Source organism: Chiloscyllium plagiosum, chromosome 39 (genome assembly GCF_004010195.1).
Source record: "Chiloscyllium plagiosum isolate BGI_BamShark_2017 chromosome 39, ASM401019v2, whole genome shotgun sequence".
NCBI classification, from domain to species: Eukaryota; Metazoa; Chordata; class Chondrichthyes; order Orectolobiformes; family Hemiscylliidae; genus Chiloscyllium; species Chiloscyllium plagiosum.
In genome coordinates this window covers 17520064-17534444 of record NC_057748.1, presented here as the reverse complement: position 1 = coordinate 17534444, position 14381 = coordinate 17520064, and the positions used below count along the sequence as shown (strand labels likewise).

Here is a 14381-nt window from a genome sequence, read left to right as displayed (position 1 = left end):
ACTGACTTGGTGTTTCTTTTGATCCCCTAGTCCCAACCACGGCCAGAATCATTAACTAACTAACATTAATTTGGTTTTTCCACCACTTTGAAAAGGGGGCTTGTGGCGCAATGGTAGTACGCCTAACTCAAGTGTAACCTCCAGGTATAACATGTCCAAACAGACTGATTCAAAATACATCCATCACACTGAGGCAGTGCATTCCACCCCAGTAATGCTCTCCTGCAACCTCTTCAGTCAGGCAGAAGATACAGAAACTTGCACCAACAGGTTCAAAACAGCTTTCTTCCCTGCTGTTATTAGACTGATGAATGAACTCTAACTTCAAATAATGTTGGTCTTGTCTTGCAGCATCCTGTGCAGTGTAAATTGTGTGCCTTACTCTGTGTTTTTTGAGTTAATAACATGCTAAAGTCAAAGGCGATCATGATCCGAAAGGAAGGTGCTTTGGTCAAATTGTATACTTAGTCCATTTCTAGTCATTAGATCATAATTTTTTAAAGGCTGGGCAAGTTGGATCTCTGAGCTGATCCCTAGTTTCTCTGGTCTGAGTTATGAAGAAAGACTGGGGAAATGTTAGCTCTTTGACCTTGAAAGCATGCACTTGACAGGTAATTTTAGAGGTATCAAAGATTGTAAGCAGCTGGGATAAATTCAGCAACTATTTTAAATTAACTTGCAAGAATAGTTTAAAGGAATAGAGTTCATGATTTCTTTAATCATTCATGGGATGTATGTGTCACTCACTGGGACAATATTCATTACCCAACTCTAATTACCCTTCAGAACGTGGAGGTGAGTTGCTGCCTTAAAGTAGGAAAATGTGCATTTGCTGCTAATTTTAAAAATGTAATTTTCATATAATGAGCAACTTGTGGAATAGGTTCAGAGATTGTGGTTAGGTGCTATTCTGAGATGGAGAGTTGCAATTGACTAGTTCTTGAAAATATTTTTCTTTCACAATTTTCAGAGATCGCTGCTCTTGCTGACAATTTCCAAGACTTGCTGGTTCCTGACGAGGGTTGTGAATATGATCAGCTGATTGAAATTAACCTCAGTGAGGTAAGCAAACTTTATGGGACCCTCTTGTGGCTCAGTGGTAGTGTCCCTGTTCCTGGACCCCAAGGCCCAGGTTCAAGTCCCACCTGCTCCAGAGGTGCGTAACAACATCCCTGAGCAGGTTAATTAGGAAATATACATGAGGAAACTTCAGAGCTTTATATGTGGTGCAAAGGCAATATCATTGCCTCTGAGCCTGTAGTGTTTGTCCCTACTGTGCCAAAAGTGTGTCGTAACTACACTGGGTAAACTCTCCTGCTCTTTTGCACACCGTTGTGTGTCAGCTTTTCAGCACAAGTTCTTAAAAAGAGAGCCCCTCTGACACTGCAGCACTCTTCAGTACTGTACTGTAGCATCAGACTCTGTTACGTGCTAAACTATGGAGTCAGACTTGAACCCACAATCTTCTGACTTGAAGGCAAGAGTGTGACCAGCTAAGTTGAACACTCACCCCCTGTGTCTTTACCATATGGTTCAGTAGCTAGCCCTCTCTTGGTGGAGGTCATTATGGGGCAAATGATTGTCAATGGCAGAGGTGAAAGTGGAGCAATTTGATAATAATTTAGTCATAAGGTCATATCGCACAGAAACAGACCCTACGGTCTAACGAGTCCATAATCCCAATCTAAACTGGTCCCACCTGCCTACACTTGTCCCATATCCCTCCAAACATTTCTTATTTATATACTCATCCAAATGTCTTTTGTAACTGTACCCACTTGTTCTGGAAGTTCATTCCACGCACAGACCACTGTGGTTTTAGGAAAAAAAATGCTCCTTATATATTTTTACACCTTTCTCCTCTCACCTTAAAAATATACCCCCTAATCTTGAAAGCCCCCACCCTAGGGGAAAGACACCTGCCATTCACCTTATCTATACCTCTTGTGATTTATAAACCTCTGGGAGGTCATCCCTCGGTCTCCTTCATATCAGTGAGGAAAGTCCCAGACTATCTAGCCTCTCCTTATAACTGAAACTCTTCATTCCCAGCAAAATCCTGGTTAAATCTTTTCTGAATCCTCTCCAGCTTAAAGAATAGTCTTACAATAACAGGGCATTCAGGACTCAACATGCTACTCTAGAAGAGGCCTCAGTCTGTATTTGTTTGTGTGCGTCCTGTGGATTATCCTATTCCCCATTTTCTGTCCATGAACTAATCCTCAATCCCTGCTACTATATTCCCATGGGTCATAATTTAATGTAATAACTTCACGTGACATCTCAGGAAGGATGTGCATGCTCCAGAGGGTATACAGCAAAGCTTTAACAAGACTGGTTCCTGAAACTGTCCTATGTTGAGTGTGTGTAAACCTGGTTCTATTTAGAAAAATGAGAGGTGATCTAATTGAAACATATGGAATTATGCTAACAAGGTAAATGCTAATACAGCTGATTTAACCTAAACATTTTATGCTCGCGGTTTGGCTATTTAGAGCTGAGATGAGAGATATGTCCTCAGTCAAAATGTTGGCAATGGTAGACTCTGTGATCGATCTTTAAGTATATTCAAGATAGAAGTTTGAATATGGAGGGAAGTGAAGGTGGATTTGTTGTGTTGGGAAGGTGGGCTGAGCTAGAAGTCATCCAAGAGGGTCAGGAATGAATAGCTTCTTCCTTCCTTAGGTTCTGAGCTCTGTATTTGGCCTTCGCACACCAGAATAAGATTAAAATTGCTGCTTAACATGACGTTACTGTGAGAAATGCAACGAATGCTCGGATGTCAGGTGAAATGTGAGCTAATGACATGCTGTGTCTGGGCTGATGGGGAGGTATTGCCATTTCTTCATTACGTTACAACAGTGACTGCACTTTAACAATACTTAATTGGCTTTGGGACAGCCAGAGGTTTGAAAAGCATTGTTAATTGCAAGTCTGCTGTCTTTCACTCTGGGTGAGGTAGATGGGGAACAGTTTCTATCCACGGAGCTAGACTTGATCAACTGATGCTGCCTTCAGATTGGAGTCAGTTGTGGATTTATTCCGATTCATGTTTTTTATTTTATGGTTCAGAGCTTTTGGCCATTTATTTGTTTGGGATGTTTGAATAGACTTTGTATTGAAGGACTGTATTCCTAGACCTATTAATCCACTTAAAACTCTGCTTTCAATGAATACACGCTCATTTCAAACTGAACAATTTTGGCTTTATTTGGTGGAGTGACGCAGGGGGAGTATTTGGTGGGGAGACCTATTCGGCCTTGTTTTTCATGACTTGGAGCACTTTCGTTTTGAGAAGGCAATCTGGTTCTGAATTGCACTGTTCTGAACAGGAGGGGTGATTTGATGTTGCTGCCTGTTCCACAGACAGATCAATGTGTCTCTATTCTCAATCTGTCCAGTGTGCGTTAATCCCACAGGACTCCTCGCACACTGCATTATGTTTATCCAGCAAAAAGGCAAACAGTATTTTCTACTGACATCAACAAAACCTTGACTACCCTTCGTACTCAGAACTTAGAATCCTTTGTTTTCCCTTTCCATTTGAAAGTCAAGAGTGAGCAATACATCACGATAGCAAGGAATGGCAGTAGGTACTGAGTACTGTGAAAGCCACAGGCTCTGACAACATTCCAGCAATGGTCCTAAAGGCCTATGCTACTGAATTTGCTGTGCCACAGTTATCAGTGAAGTATTTCCACAGTCCAGGTGATGATTCAGGATACAAGCTTCAGCATGGGACTTAGACCCCCCATCCTTGTGATCCCAAAGGAGGAGCCTTTCCTACTTCAAATTGAATTGGTCTTAAATGTATTCAATGATCCAACCTGCTCTGCTCCCCGAGAAAGAGAAATTTCTCCCATATCAAATCGGAGGTCTGTTAATTTGAAACACTCTCCCCTAGCTCTTGATTGTCCCACAAGGGCAGTGTGTAAAGAATTAAATGGTTTTCCATTAAGACAACCGGGCAATTATTTCAAACCATGCTAGGCAAATGAGACTGGAACATGTGAGGGAGGCAAATCTGGTGACAGGAAAAATGATTGTTATACTTCATGGCGGAAAGTTTGGCTCACAGACAATGAAGCACTTTTGAAGTGCAATCAGTTGTACCTGGCACCAGCCAGTTTTGCACACACTGAACTCCCTTCAACTGCATTGCAATAATTACTGTTTTTGAGTTGCTTGGCAGCAAAATATTGGTAAAGATAGCAATATCTTTAGATTATATATTGTCAGGGGATCTATTACATCTATCAAAGCAGAAAGATGGGGCTTCGATTTAACATGTCATCTGAAAGATGGCCTCTCTGACATCACACCACACCTTCAGTACTACACTGTGCTGTCAGCCTTGGGCTTAATGTGCATGCTTCCTGGGGAGTGGTACTTGAACTCAGAACCTTAGTCATCAGAGTTGAGTATTACTCGCCAAACCGTAGTCACAAACACAAAACAAAGTGATGAAGCTCTTTACTTAAGAGAGTGGCGTGTTTGGATTAAACCACACAGCAACTAAGAGAAGAAACACAAGATAGAGGTTATTCATTCTGCACTGGATGCTATGGTGGAACTGTGAGGGAGAGTCCAAAACTAAAGGGCGTAGGTTTAAGGTGAGAGGGGAAAGATTTTAAAAAGGACCTGAAGGGCAATGTTTTCACACACAGGGTGGTACGTGTATGAAATGAGCTGCCAGAGGAGGTGGTGGAGGCTGGTACAATTATAACATTTAAAAAGCATCTGGAAGGTTACATGAATAGGAAGGGCTGAGGGGGATAATGGTCAAATGCTGGGAAATGGGACAAGGTCAGGCTGGGATGTCTCTTCGGTTTGGACGAGTTGGACAGAAGGGTTTGTTTCCATGCTGTTTGACTTGAATTGAATTCGCTTTATTGCCACATGTACTCCCATTACGACGCTATCTTAGGTACAAAGGTCCCTAGGTGCAGAATCTTTGTTTCAAAACAGAAAAATAAGGAAAACAAAGTTTAAAAAGTTAACCATTATAGGCCTTCTTACTAAAGAGCAGGAAAATAGAGAAACATCGTTTACAGTTCAACACCATAATCTATAAGCGTCTGGCCATAATGGGCTTGACTTTCACTGCTTTGGGCTGACGCTCAACCTCGTTCCCACCGTTAATCCAGGCTTCCTGCTCTCCCCTCCTTGCAGCGGGTTCCTGCTCTCACTGGCTGCCTCAGGTCGCCTTTTCCCACTCCTGCTGCTGTCTGCCCGATCCAGCTCTCAGCCTCACCACCCTGAACTGCCTGCTCCCACTCTCACAGCTCGAATCCCCCAGTCTTTGTCTCAGCTCCCAGCGTTGCAAAACTCGTATGACTGTGGTGGAGGGGCAGGCTTCAGTGGCCAAAGTGAACTTGTCCTAGTTCTGAAATAAAAACCATCTGTGTTGGAAGTAAGAAGCAGGTCATTCACCTGCAAAAAGAAAACTCAGATGGTTTGCTTTTGCTGGGGAGCATATTTCCTCCACTTTCTGGTTTTATCTCCGATTTACGGACTGTGCAACTTTTATCCTCATTTCTGGCTTGTCTTGTGCCATTCTACCTGACACACCAACCTTTGAAAGCATTTCATGTTTTCTCCCCATCACATTGCTGAAAAATGCTTTTCTTTTTATTTCAGCTTAAGCCGCACATTAATGGACCTTTCACCCCTGACCTTGCACACCCAGTGTCCGAGATCGGGGCAGCAGCAGAGAAGAATGGATGGCCTCTTGATATCCGCGTTGGTAAGCAATTGCCACTTTCACTACAAGGAGCCCTGTTTTACTTGGCCTAATGGAGGTGCATTAATATATAGTAAGGTGGGACCTAGGAAATCATTCCAGGTATTCCTCTCTCCTCCTGCTGGAATATGAGTTGAAATGGTGTGGTTCGATGGTCCTGTGATGAAAGAAAATACTCTGACAAGAAGGGGGCCCCCAAATGCGGAGTTATTTGACAACATCTGCAACATTAAGAAGGCATGTATTTTGGCCACAGTCTCCCCATAGTACAGGGCAGAGAGTCATCCACAGTTCCCATACCTGATGGTGCGATCCCACATGGAAAGTGGTCTTTGCTGTCACATCCTGCAAAAACAGTGGCTCATGCACAAATGGTGTCGGCCATCCCCAGCAGAACTGTTTCGTGAGATTTAGTGGAAGGGAGTAGAACATTTCTCCTGGCCTGATAGCCTTTGGAGAGTGAACAAATGAAATAGCTGTTTGTGCACCAACCAATGATGGGGTCTGTATCTCAGCACCGTAATGGTTTGAGTATTAATTTGCGTCCTGTTGCACCTCCAGGCTCCGATAAGGTTTTTATTTAAGAGCTAGGGCAGTTTCAACAACTGTTTAGTCCATACAAGCTTTCATCAGTGACGCAACAACTTGCTCTTAAATCAAGCCTTTTGAGGTCAGAAAACATGATAATACAGAGTTGAGAGTTTGGTGGAAAAGCATTACAGGTCAGGCAGCATCTGAGGAGCAGGAGATTAGATGTTTCTGGCACAAGTCCTTCATCAGGATTGCTGATGAAGGGCTTATGCCCAAAACATCGATTCTCCTGCTTCTCGGATGCTGCCTGACCTGCTGTACTTTTCCAGCACTACCCTCTCGGCTCTGATCTCCAGCATCTGCAGGCCCGATTTAGTCCAAATCTTCACACACAGGAATGTTATGAATTGATTTTACCCTGAATCATGTAAGGAGATATTAGGAAAGATGGTTAGTCATGAAGGTCAGCTTTAATGAGTGTCTTTAAAGGCAGACAGATTGGTAAAGTGTTGGAGGAGCTTTAAGAAGGGAGTTCTAGAGTTTAGGTAGCTGAGGTTTTACTGGAGCAATTAAAATCAGGGCTGAGCGGGAGGATGGCAGAGATGTAGAGAGTTCCTAGGCCAAAGAAAGCTGCTGCTTGAGAGGGGCGTGGTAATAGAGGGAATGAGGAAACCAGGAGGGGAACCTTAAACTGAAGTTGTTCCACCAGGGCCTGATATAGGTCAGCAAGCACAGTGGGCAGTGGGTGAACTGCATTTCTTGTGAGTTAAGATATAGACATTAGGGAACATTGTACATGACAAGATTCTCCTAAACTATACCTTCTCACTTATTTCAGGTACATATGGTTGCAGATGTTTCTGTTTGCATGAATTACTGAGTTGGAGGATATTTTGTTTGGTAACAGCAGCAATGATACAGGAAGAATGATGGCTATACAGAGTGTATGTTTTATACAAAGCTTTTCAAAGTATTTTCTAAATAAACAATCTGAAAATGTTCTAGCACAGAAATTGCCATTGGACTCTTAAATCTATATCATTATGGCTTTCCATAAGTCACCCTGTTCATTTTCTCACTCTTTAATATTCTTGTTTTTCAAGGAGCTAGAGTATTTATTGCCCTTCTTTAATTTAAAAGTATTGAGATGTTCAGCTATATACTGTGGTACATGGGCAATAAAACATATTTGGATGTACCATAAAGGATGTGCCTTTACCGAGTATGTGACTACTGGTTCTCTCAAAGTACCTTATAGCCAATGAAATACCCTTGAGGTGTAGTCACTGTTGTAGGGAACACAGCCAATTTGTAATCAGAATATCCCCACAAATTGTAAGTGATAACGTGCAGATTGTTTGTTTTTTTTTATTTTGCAGTGTTGTTTGAGGGGGTGAATACTGTCTAAGACACCATCGAGAGCTCCCTAGCTCCTCTTCACAATAGTCTAATTTGGTGTTTCATACCCACCAGACCAGATAGATGGGGTAGAGGTGTCAAAGCCAATTGTACCACCCTTGAGAAGTCAGTCAACTTGCAATGGCCAACAATCAAATCAAATGTAGGGGCTCCCTGGTCTTTATTCACTGGACGTACTGAGCCATTGAAGAAGCCTTGGAGCCCAGGCTGCTGGCCTTTTTTGGTTTGTTGGAAGTCTTTGGTTTCTAATAGTGAGAGATTACTTAATTGTTCCATTGCTCCTGCTGAGCGTATTTTTTGTTTAAACATTGTTTGGAGAAAGGGGAAGAAGGAAGAGAGAGACTTTTGCAGGTGAATAATCCTTACTGGATGCCAGTACCGGATTGAAACGATGTTTCTGTTGGCAGGTCTGATCGGCAGCTGTACGAACAGCAGTTATGAGGATATGGGCCGTTCAGCTGCTGTTGCACAACAGGCCCTTGATCACGGCCTGAAGTGTAAGTCACAGTTCACTGTAACACCAGGCTCTGAGCAGATACGTGCTACTATTGAGAGAGACGGTTATGTAAGTATACGATCTCCATTCTGTTCCCAGTACACTGCAATAGAATTGATTTCATGCGGCCTCCCCACTTCAGACAAGCCAGCCACCCTTTTTCTGCTCTATCCTCAATATTATTTTCCTGCACAGAAGCAAAGATGTTTTCTGAAGTACTGTTCTATATCTCCTGAGATCACCATCTCCTCCAATTCTGGACTTTAAATCATATTTATTCACTAGAGTTAATGTCCCATGTGTTTGTCATCCCCCATTACAAAGAACCTGGAATGTTTTACTGTGCAGAGATCCTATTGATCTGATTTGACCTGAACACCCCTTTCCTGCTTGTCCCCTATAACCTTCAACTCTTGTCAAGTTGTCTAACTTACCCCTTGAATGTACTCAGTAACCCAACCTACAGTGCATGCAAGGAGTGAGAATTCCAAATGCTAACAACCCTCTCAATGAGAAACATTTCTCTTCATCTTGACCTGAAATTGGTGATGCTAATCTTGAATCCCTATTAGAATGTAGAACAATACAGTTCAGAACAGGCCCTTCGGCCCTCTGTTGCGCTAACCTGTGAACTAATCTAAGCCCATCCTCCTAAACTATCCCATCATCCATATCCTTATTCAAGGACTGCTTAAATGTCCCTAATGAGGCTGGGTTAACTACATTGGCAGGCAGGGCATTCCACTCCCGTACCACTCTGAATAAAGATCCTGACTCTGACATCTGTCCTAAATTTATCACCCCTCAATTTGCAGCTATGGCCCCTCGTACAATCCGGCGTCATCATGCTAGGAAAAAGACTCTCACTGTTCACCCTATCTAATCCTCTGATCATCTTGTATGTCTCTATTAAATCCCCTCTTAACCGCCTTCTCTCCAATGAGAACAGACCCAAGTCCCTCAGCCTTTCCTCAGAAGACCTTCCCTCCGGACCAGGCAACATCCTGATAAATCTCCTCTGCACCTTTTCCAATGCTTCCACATCCTTCCTGTAATGGGGCGACCAGAATTGGACACAATATTCCAAATGGGGCCACACCAGCGGTTTGTACAGTTGCAGCATGACATCAGGGCTCCGGACCTCAATCCCTCTAACAATAAAACCTAACACACTGTATGTCGTCTTAACAGCACTATCAACCTGGGTAGCAACTTTCGGGGATCTATGTACATGGACACCAAGATCCCTCTGCACCTCCACACTACCAAGAATCTTTCTATTGACCCAGTATTCTGCCTTCCTGTCATTCTTCCCAAAGTGAATCACCTCACATTTAGCTGCTTTGAACTCCATTTGCCACCTCTCAGCCCAATTCTACAGTTTCTCCAAGTTCCCCTGCAACATTCTTCCACACTGTCCACCACTCCACCATCTTTAGTGTCATCTGCAAACTTATTCTCCAGTTAGAAAAGATTTACAAGGATGTTGCCAGGTTTGGAGGATTTGAACTATAGGGAGTAGTTGAACAGGCTTGGGCTGTCTTCCCTGGAGCATCAGAGGCTGAGGGGGTGACCTCATAGAGGTTTATAAAATCATGAGGGGTATGGATAGGATAAATAGACAAGGTCGTTTCCCTGGGGTGGGAAATAGGGCATAGGTTTAGGGTGAGAGGGGAATGATTTAAAAGGGGCCTAAGGGGCAACTTTTTCATGCAGAGAATGGTACATATATGGAATGAGCTGCCACAAAGTGGTGGAGGCTGGTACAATTGCAACATTTAAAAGGTATCTGGATGGCTATATGAATAGGAAGGGTTTGGAGGGATATGGGCCGGGTGTTGACAGGTGGGACTTGATTGGGTTGGGATATCTGGTCGGCATGGACATGTTGGACCAAAGAGTCTGTTTCCGTGCTGTACATCCCTATGCCTCTATAACCCATCCACCTATCCCTGCGTCCAACTCATTTATAAAAATGACGAACAGCAGTGGTCCCAAAACAGATCCTTGTGGCACATCATTGGTAACCGGACTCCAGGCTGAATATTTTCCATCAAAGTCTGTGAGAAGATTTGTAGTTCGGGTGCTTGTTGTTGTGGTTCTGTTCGCCGAGCTGGGAATTTGTGTGGTAGATGTTTCGTCCCCTGTCTAGGTGACATCCTCAGTGCTTGGGAGCCTCCTGTGAAGCGATTCTGAGATGTTTCCTCCGGCATTTATAGTGGTTTGTCTCTGCTGCTTCCGGTTGTCAGTTCCAGCTGTCCGTTGCAGTGGCCGGTATATTGGGTCCAGGTCGATGTGTTTGTTGATAGAATCTGTGGATGAGTGCCATGCCTCTCGGAATTCCCTGGCTGTTCTCTGTTTGGCTTGTCCTATAATAGTAGTGTTGTCCCAGTCGACCTCAGGTTGCTTGTCATCTGCGTGTGTGCCTACTAAGGACATCTAGTCGTGTCGTTTCGTGGCTAGTTGGTGTCTATGAAAACCCACATCCAAGTTCCAAGGAGCCTTACTCTCTCATGTTGTTCATTATCTCGTGTTCCTCACCAACAAACACATTGACCTGGACTCAATATCCCACCAGTATCAGGAAACCCTCTTGCACACATTGGAAAAAAACTGATCGATCCAATGTAATGGAGTTGTAGCATTTCCAGTCAATGTTGGGGAAGTTAAAGTTCTCCATTATGACTACCCTGTTCCTTTCACTCCCGCCCAGAATCGTTTTGCCAATCCTCTCTCCCCCCCCCCCCCCCCCTCAATCCCTGGAACTTTGCGGAGGCCTATTTTAAAAAAAAACTCCCAACAGTGTGACCTCTCCTCTCCTGTTTCTAACCACAGCCCATACCACCTCAGTAGATGAGTCCTCGTCAAAAATTCTTTCAGCTACCGTTATACTGTCCTTGACTAACAAGGCCACATCTCTCCCTCTTTTACCACCTTTCCTGATCTTAATGAAAGCGTTAAACCCTGGAACCTGCAACATCCATTCCTGACCCTGCCTTATCCATGCCTCTGAATGGCCACAATATCAAAGTCCTGGGTACCTATCCATGCTGCAAGCCCACCTATCTCAGTCCGCATACTTCTGGCATTGAAGTAGACACACTTCAAACCAGCTTGCTGTCTGCCAGCACACTCCTGTGACGGTGAAATCCTGTCCCTGTATTCCCTACTCACATCCTCCTATGCACTGAAACTACAACACGGGTTCCCATCCCTCTGCTGAGTTAGTGTAAACCCACCCAAATAGCACTAGCAAATTTCCCACCAGGATATTAGTACCCCTCTGGTTCAAGTGAAGGCCTCCTGTTTGTAGAGGTCCCAATTCCCCAGAATGAGCCTCCATTATCTACACACCTGCACACACTCTTGCAGCCACGTGTTCAGCTGATATATCTCCCTGTTCCTTGCCTCGCTATCACATTAGAGTAAGCACACTCTCAACATCTATCCTGTCAGTCCCCCGTTGGGTAAGATCAACTTTTGTTCATCTCAGCTCCAAGTATGGGGCTTAGCCTGAAGCCATTTTTTCAAAAGAAAAGCCCCTTCAACCAACCTAGTGAATCGAACCTGAGCAGCCTCCATTGCAAATATGTCCCTCCTGCTCAAGTGTGTGCCGAAATCTGTGTGCAGTACTGTAGGTGCAGTCTCACCAATTAACGGTAACGTTGTCGTGAAACTGCCCCACTTTTATACAATGTTCCCCTTTGCTGGAAATAATGAGTGAGGGGGAGAAGGTTGTGCTGCCACCCACAGATTTTGACCCATTGACTGTGTTTACTTCCAGGGGCCGAGTCTTGTAGTCATACAGACCCCTCGGTCCACATCAGCCATGTTCCCAAACTAAACTAGTCTCCACCCTGTCTGTGTTTGGCCCATTTCCCGTCAAACTTTTCCTATTCATGAACTTATTTGAATATCAATTAAAAGTTGTAACTTTACCTGCATCCACAACTTTCTCTGGCAGTTCGTTCCGCGCACACAGTAGAAAGCAAAAGGTTGCCTGTCATGCCCTTTTTAAAACTTTCTCCTCTCACCTTGAGAGTATGCCCCCTAGTTTTGAACTCCCCCATGCTAGGGAAAAGACCCTTATCAATGTCCCTCATGAGTTTATAAACCTCAGTAAGGTCACCACCTACAGTCCAGCCTTTCCAGTCTATTTTCATATCTCACTCCTCCGTTCCTGACAGCATGCTGGTAAATTGGAGGAAGTACAAAATAAAATTAACAAATACAATTATCATCAGAAAATGTGTACTTTCAATTTATTTTACATTTAATAAAGATGTTTGGCTATTTTGGCTTGCTATAGATAAACTTTTAAACACAGTGGATAATTAGGGGTGAACACTCTGAGAGAGTCTCTGGGTGGGTGGTGGGTGTAAGATATTGATATGGTAGCTCTGATTTTACCAATTCAATATGATGTCCATGTTTCACATGTTTACTGCTGTTTGGGCAGCCCGTACACTTGGCCATGCTGGGGTATTTTCTCTCACTAAACTACTGCCTAAACCTCCAATATGGACATACAGGAGGCACCTGGACATTTCCGTCTGGGAATGCACTGTCCACCCTTTCAGGTGTTACGGATACACTGGTGTTAAAAGTGCAGGGGTTTTTTTTTGCCTTTATTCATTTGCAGCATGTGGCCATTCCTGGCTGGGTCACCATTTATTGCCCCCGCCCCCCCTACTGGCTGTTGAAGGGCTGGCGGTGAGCTGCTGACTTGAATATGCTGCAGGTACATTGTGTTGTTCAGAAGGGTGTTTCAGAAGCTCAAAGGAACTGTTGTTACGTCAGTGATGGAACGATAATATCGTTCCTAATCAGGATAATGAGAGTCTTGGAGGGGACCTTGAAGTTGGTATTCCATGCACCTGCTGCCTTTGTTCTTGGTGCTGGAAGTTGCATGTTTGGAAGGGGCTGTCAGGGGAAGCCAAGTTACTGCAATACATCTTGTAAGTGGTACACTGCTGCCATCTAATGAAGGGAGTGCATGTGTAAAGTGTTGTGCAGGGAGGGGGGTGCCAGTCCAGACGGCTGCTTTGTCCTGGATGCTGTCGAGCTGCTCATGTGACAGTGGAGCCGCACTCATCCAGGCAGGAAGTGCTGGACTCGATGAATATAGTATGGCACAAGCTGGATCCCAGCCTCGCAATGGATTTGGAGATGGGAAAGCAGTGCTCCTCTGAAACCACCTCCCTTTCATTGGCCACCAATTCACCAACCAGCCCTGTGACCATCCCTCCCTGAGACCTGGTTTACCCCCTCCTTGGCCTCTACTAGGACAAATGAGTCAAATTGGCAGCAGCTCCATGGACCTTGTGAGGTAGGTGGAGATTTAGTGTTCTGTGGAGTCACAAATTTACAGAAAGGACTGGTGACCCAGGTTTCTGTGGACTCTGGTGCTTCAGACAAAGATTTCCCAACTTAATTCTACTTTTGTCTTTGCAGGCCAAAATCCTGAGGGACTTCGGTGGACTTGTTCTGGCTAATGCCTGCGGGCCTTGCATTGGACAGTGGGACAGGTAGAGGAGTTGCACTTCCATTTTCTACTCCCTGCACTAAGCAGGAGGTCACATCAAAAATTAGCTTATCTTTCCACCTATGGTATTGGCTGGTGTGCATTGTGTGGAACAATAAATGAAAGATGGCATCCAAATTGGGAATTTGCACAACCTGATCAAAGAAAACAGCCTTCGCTTTCCCAGATCGTTGGTTTGCAAAGTACTTGGGTGACTTTGCACTGAACCGAGCACTGTTTTGGTTTTCAACAATACTTATTGTTGCTGTTAAATTAATAAAATGAGCGTGGTGGTGTGATGGATTGGAATTGTCAAGGTGTGTTCTTAACCAGAGCGTGGATAGCAGTGGATATTAGAGATGGCCACAGCTATGGGGTGAGACTGCAAGGATGAGGTTTGGCAAATAGCCATGGCTTTTCATCACTGATTGCTAGCCAGTGATGCCAAGTTGAGCTTTTGTGTATTGACATTGCTAAGATATAAGCCTTCAGTCAGGTGATGTGCCAACAGGACTCCCTTATAAAGACCTGCTGCTCAGAGGAAATTGGTAGCAGCAGAAGAGAGAGGGCAAAACTTAAAAGGAAGCTTAGTTCATTGTGATGTAAGTGGGGGCTGATGAACAATGGGAGGCTTCCCACTTCATGCTATAGGATTTGAATGTAGAATG

General features: G+C 44.1%; 1 protein-coding gene across 1 annotated transcript in view; it reads left to right on the top strand.

Moving 5' to 3' along the window:
- The window catches only part of aco2 (aconitase 2, mitochondrial), a 54069-nt gene that overhangs the window by 27527 nt on the left and 12161 nt on the right, over positions 1-14381 (top strand). Inside the window, exons 8-11 of the mRNA XM_043679883.1 lie at positions 971-1062; positions 5641-5746; positions 8101-8258; positions 13644-13717. Of these exons, the coding sequence (XP_043535818.1) occupies positions 971-1062; positions 5641-5746; positions 8101-8258; positions 13644-13717 (430 nt within the window). The remainder of the gene's footprint in view (positions 1-970; positions 1063-5640; positions 5747-8100; positions 8259-13643; positions 13718-14381) is intronic.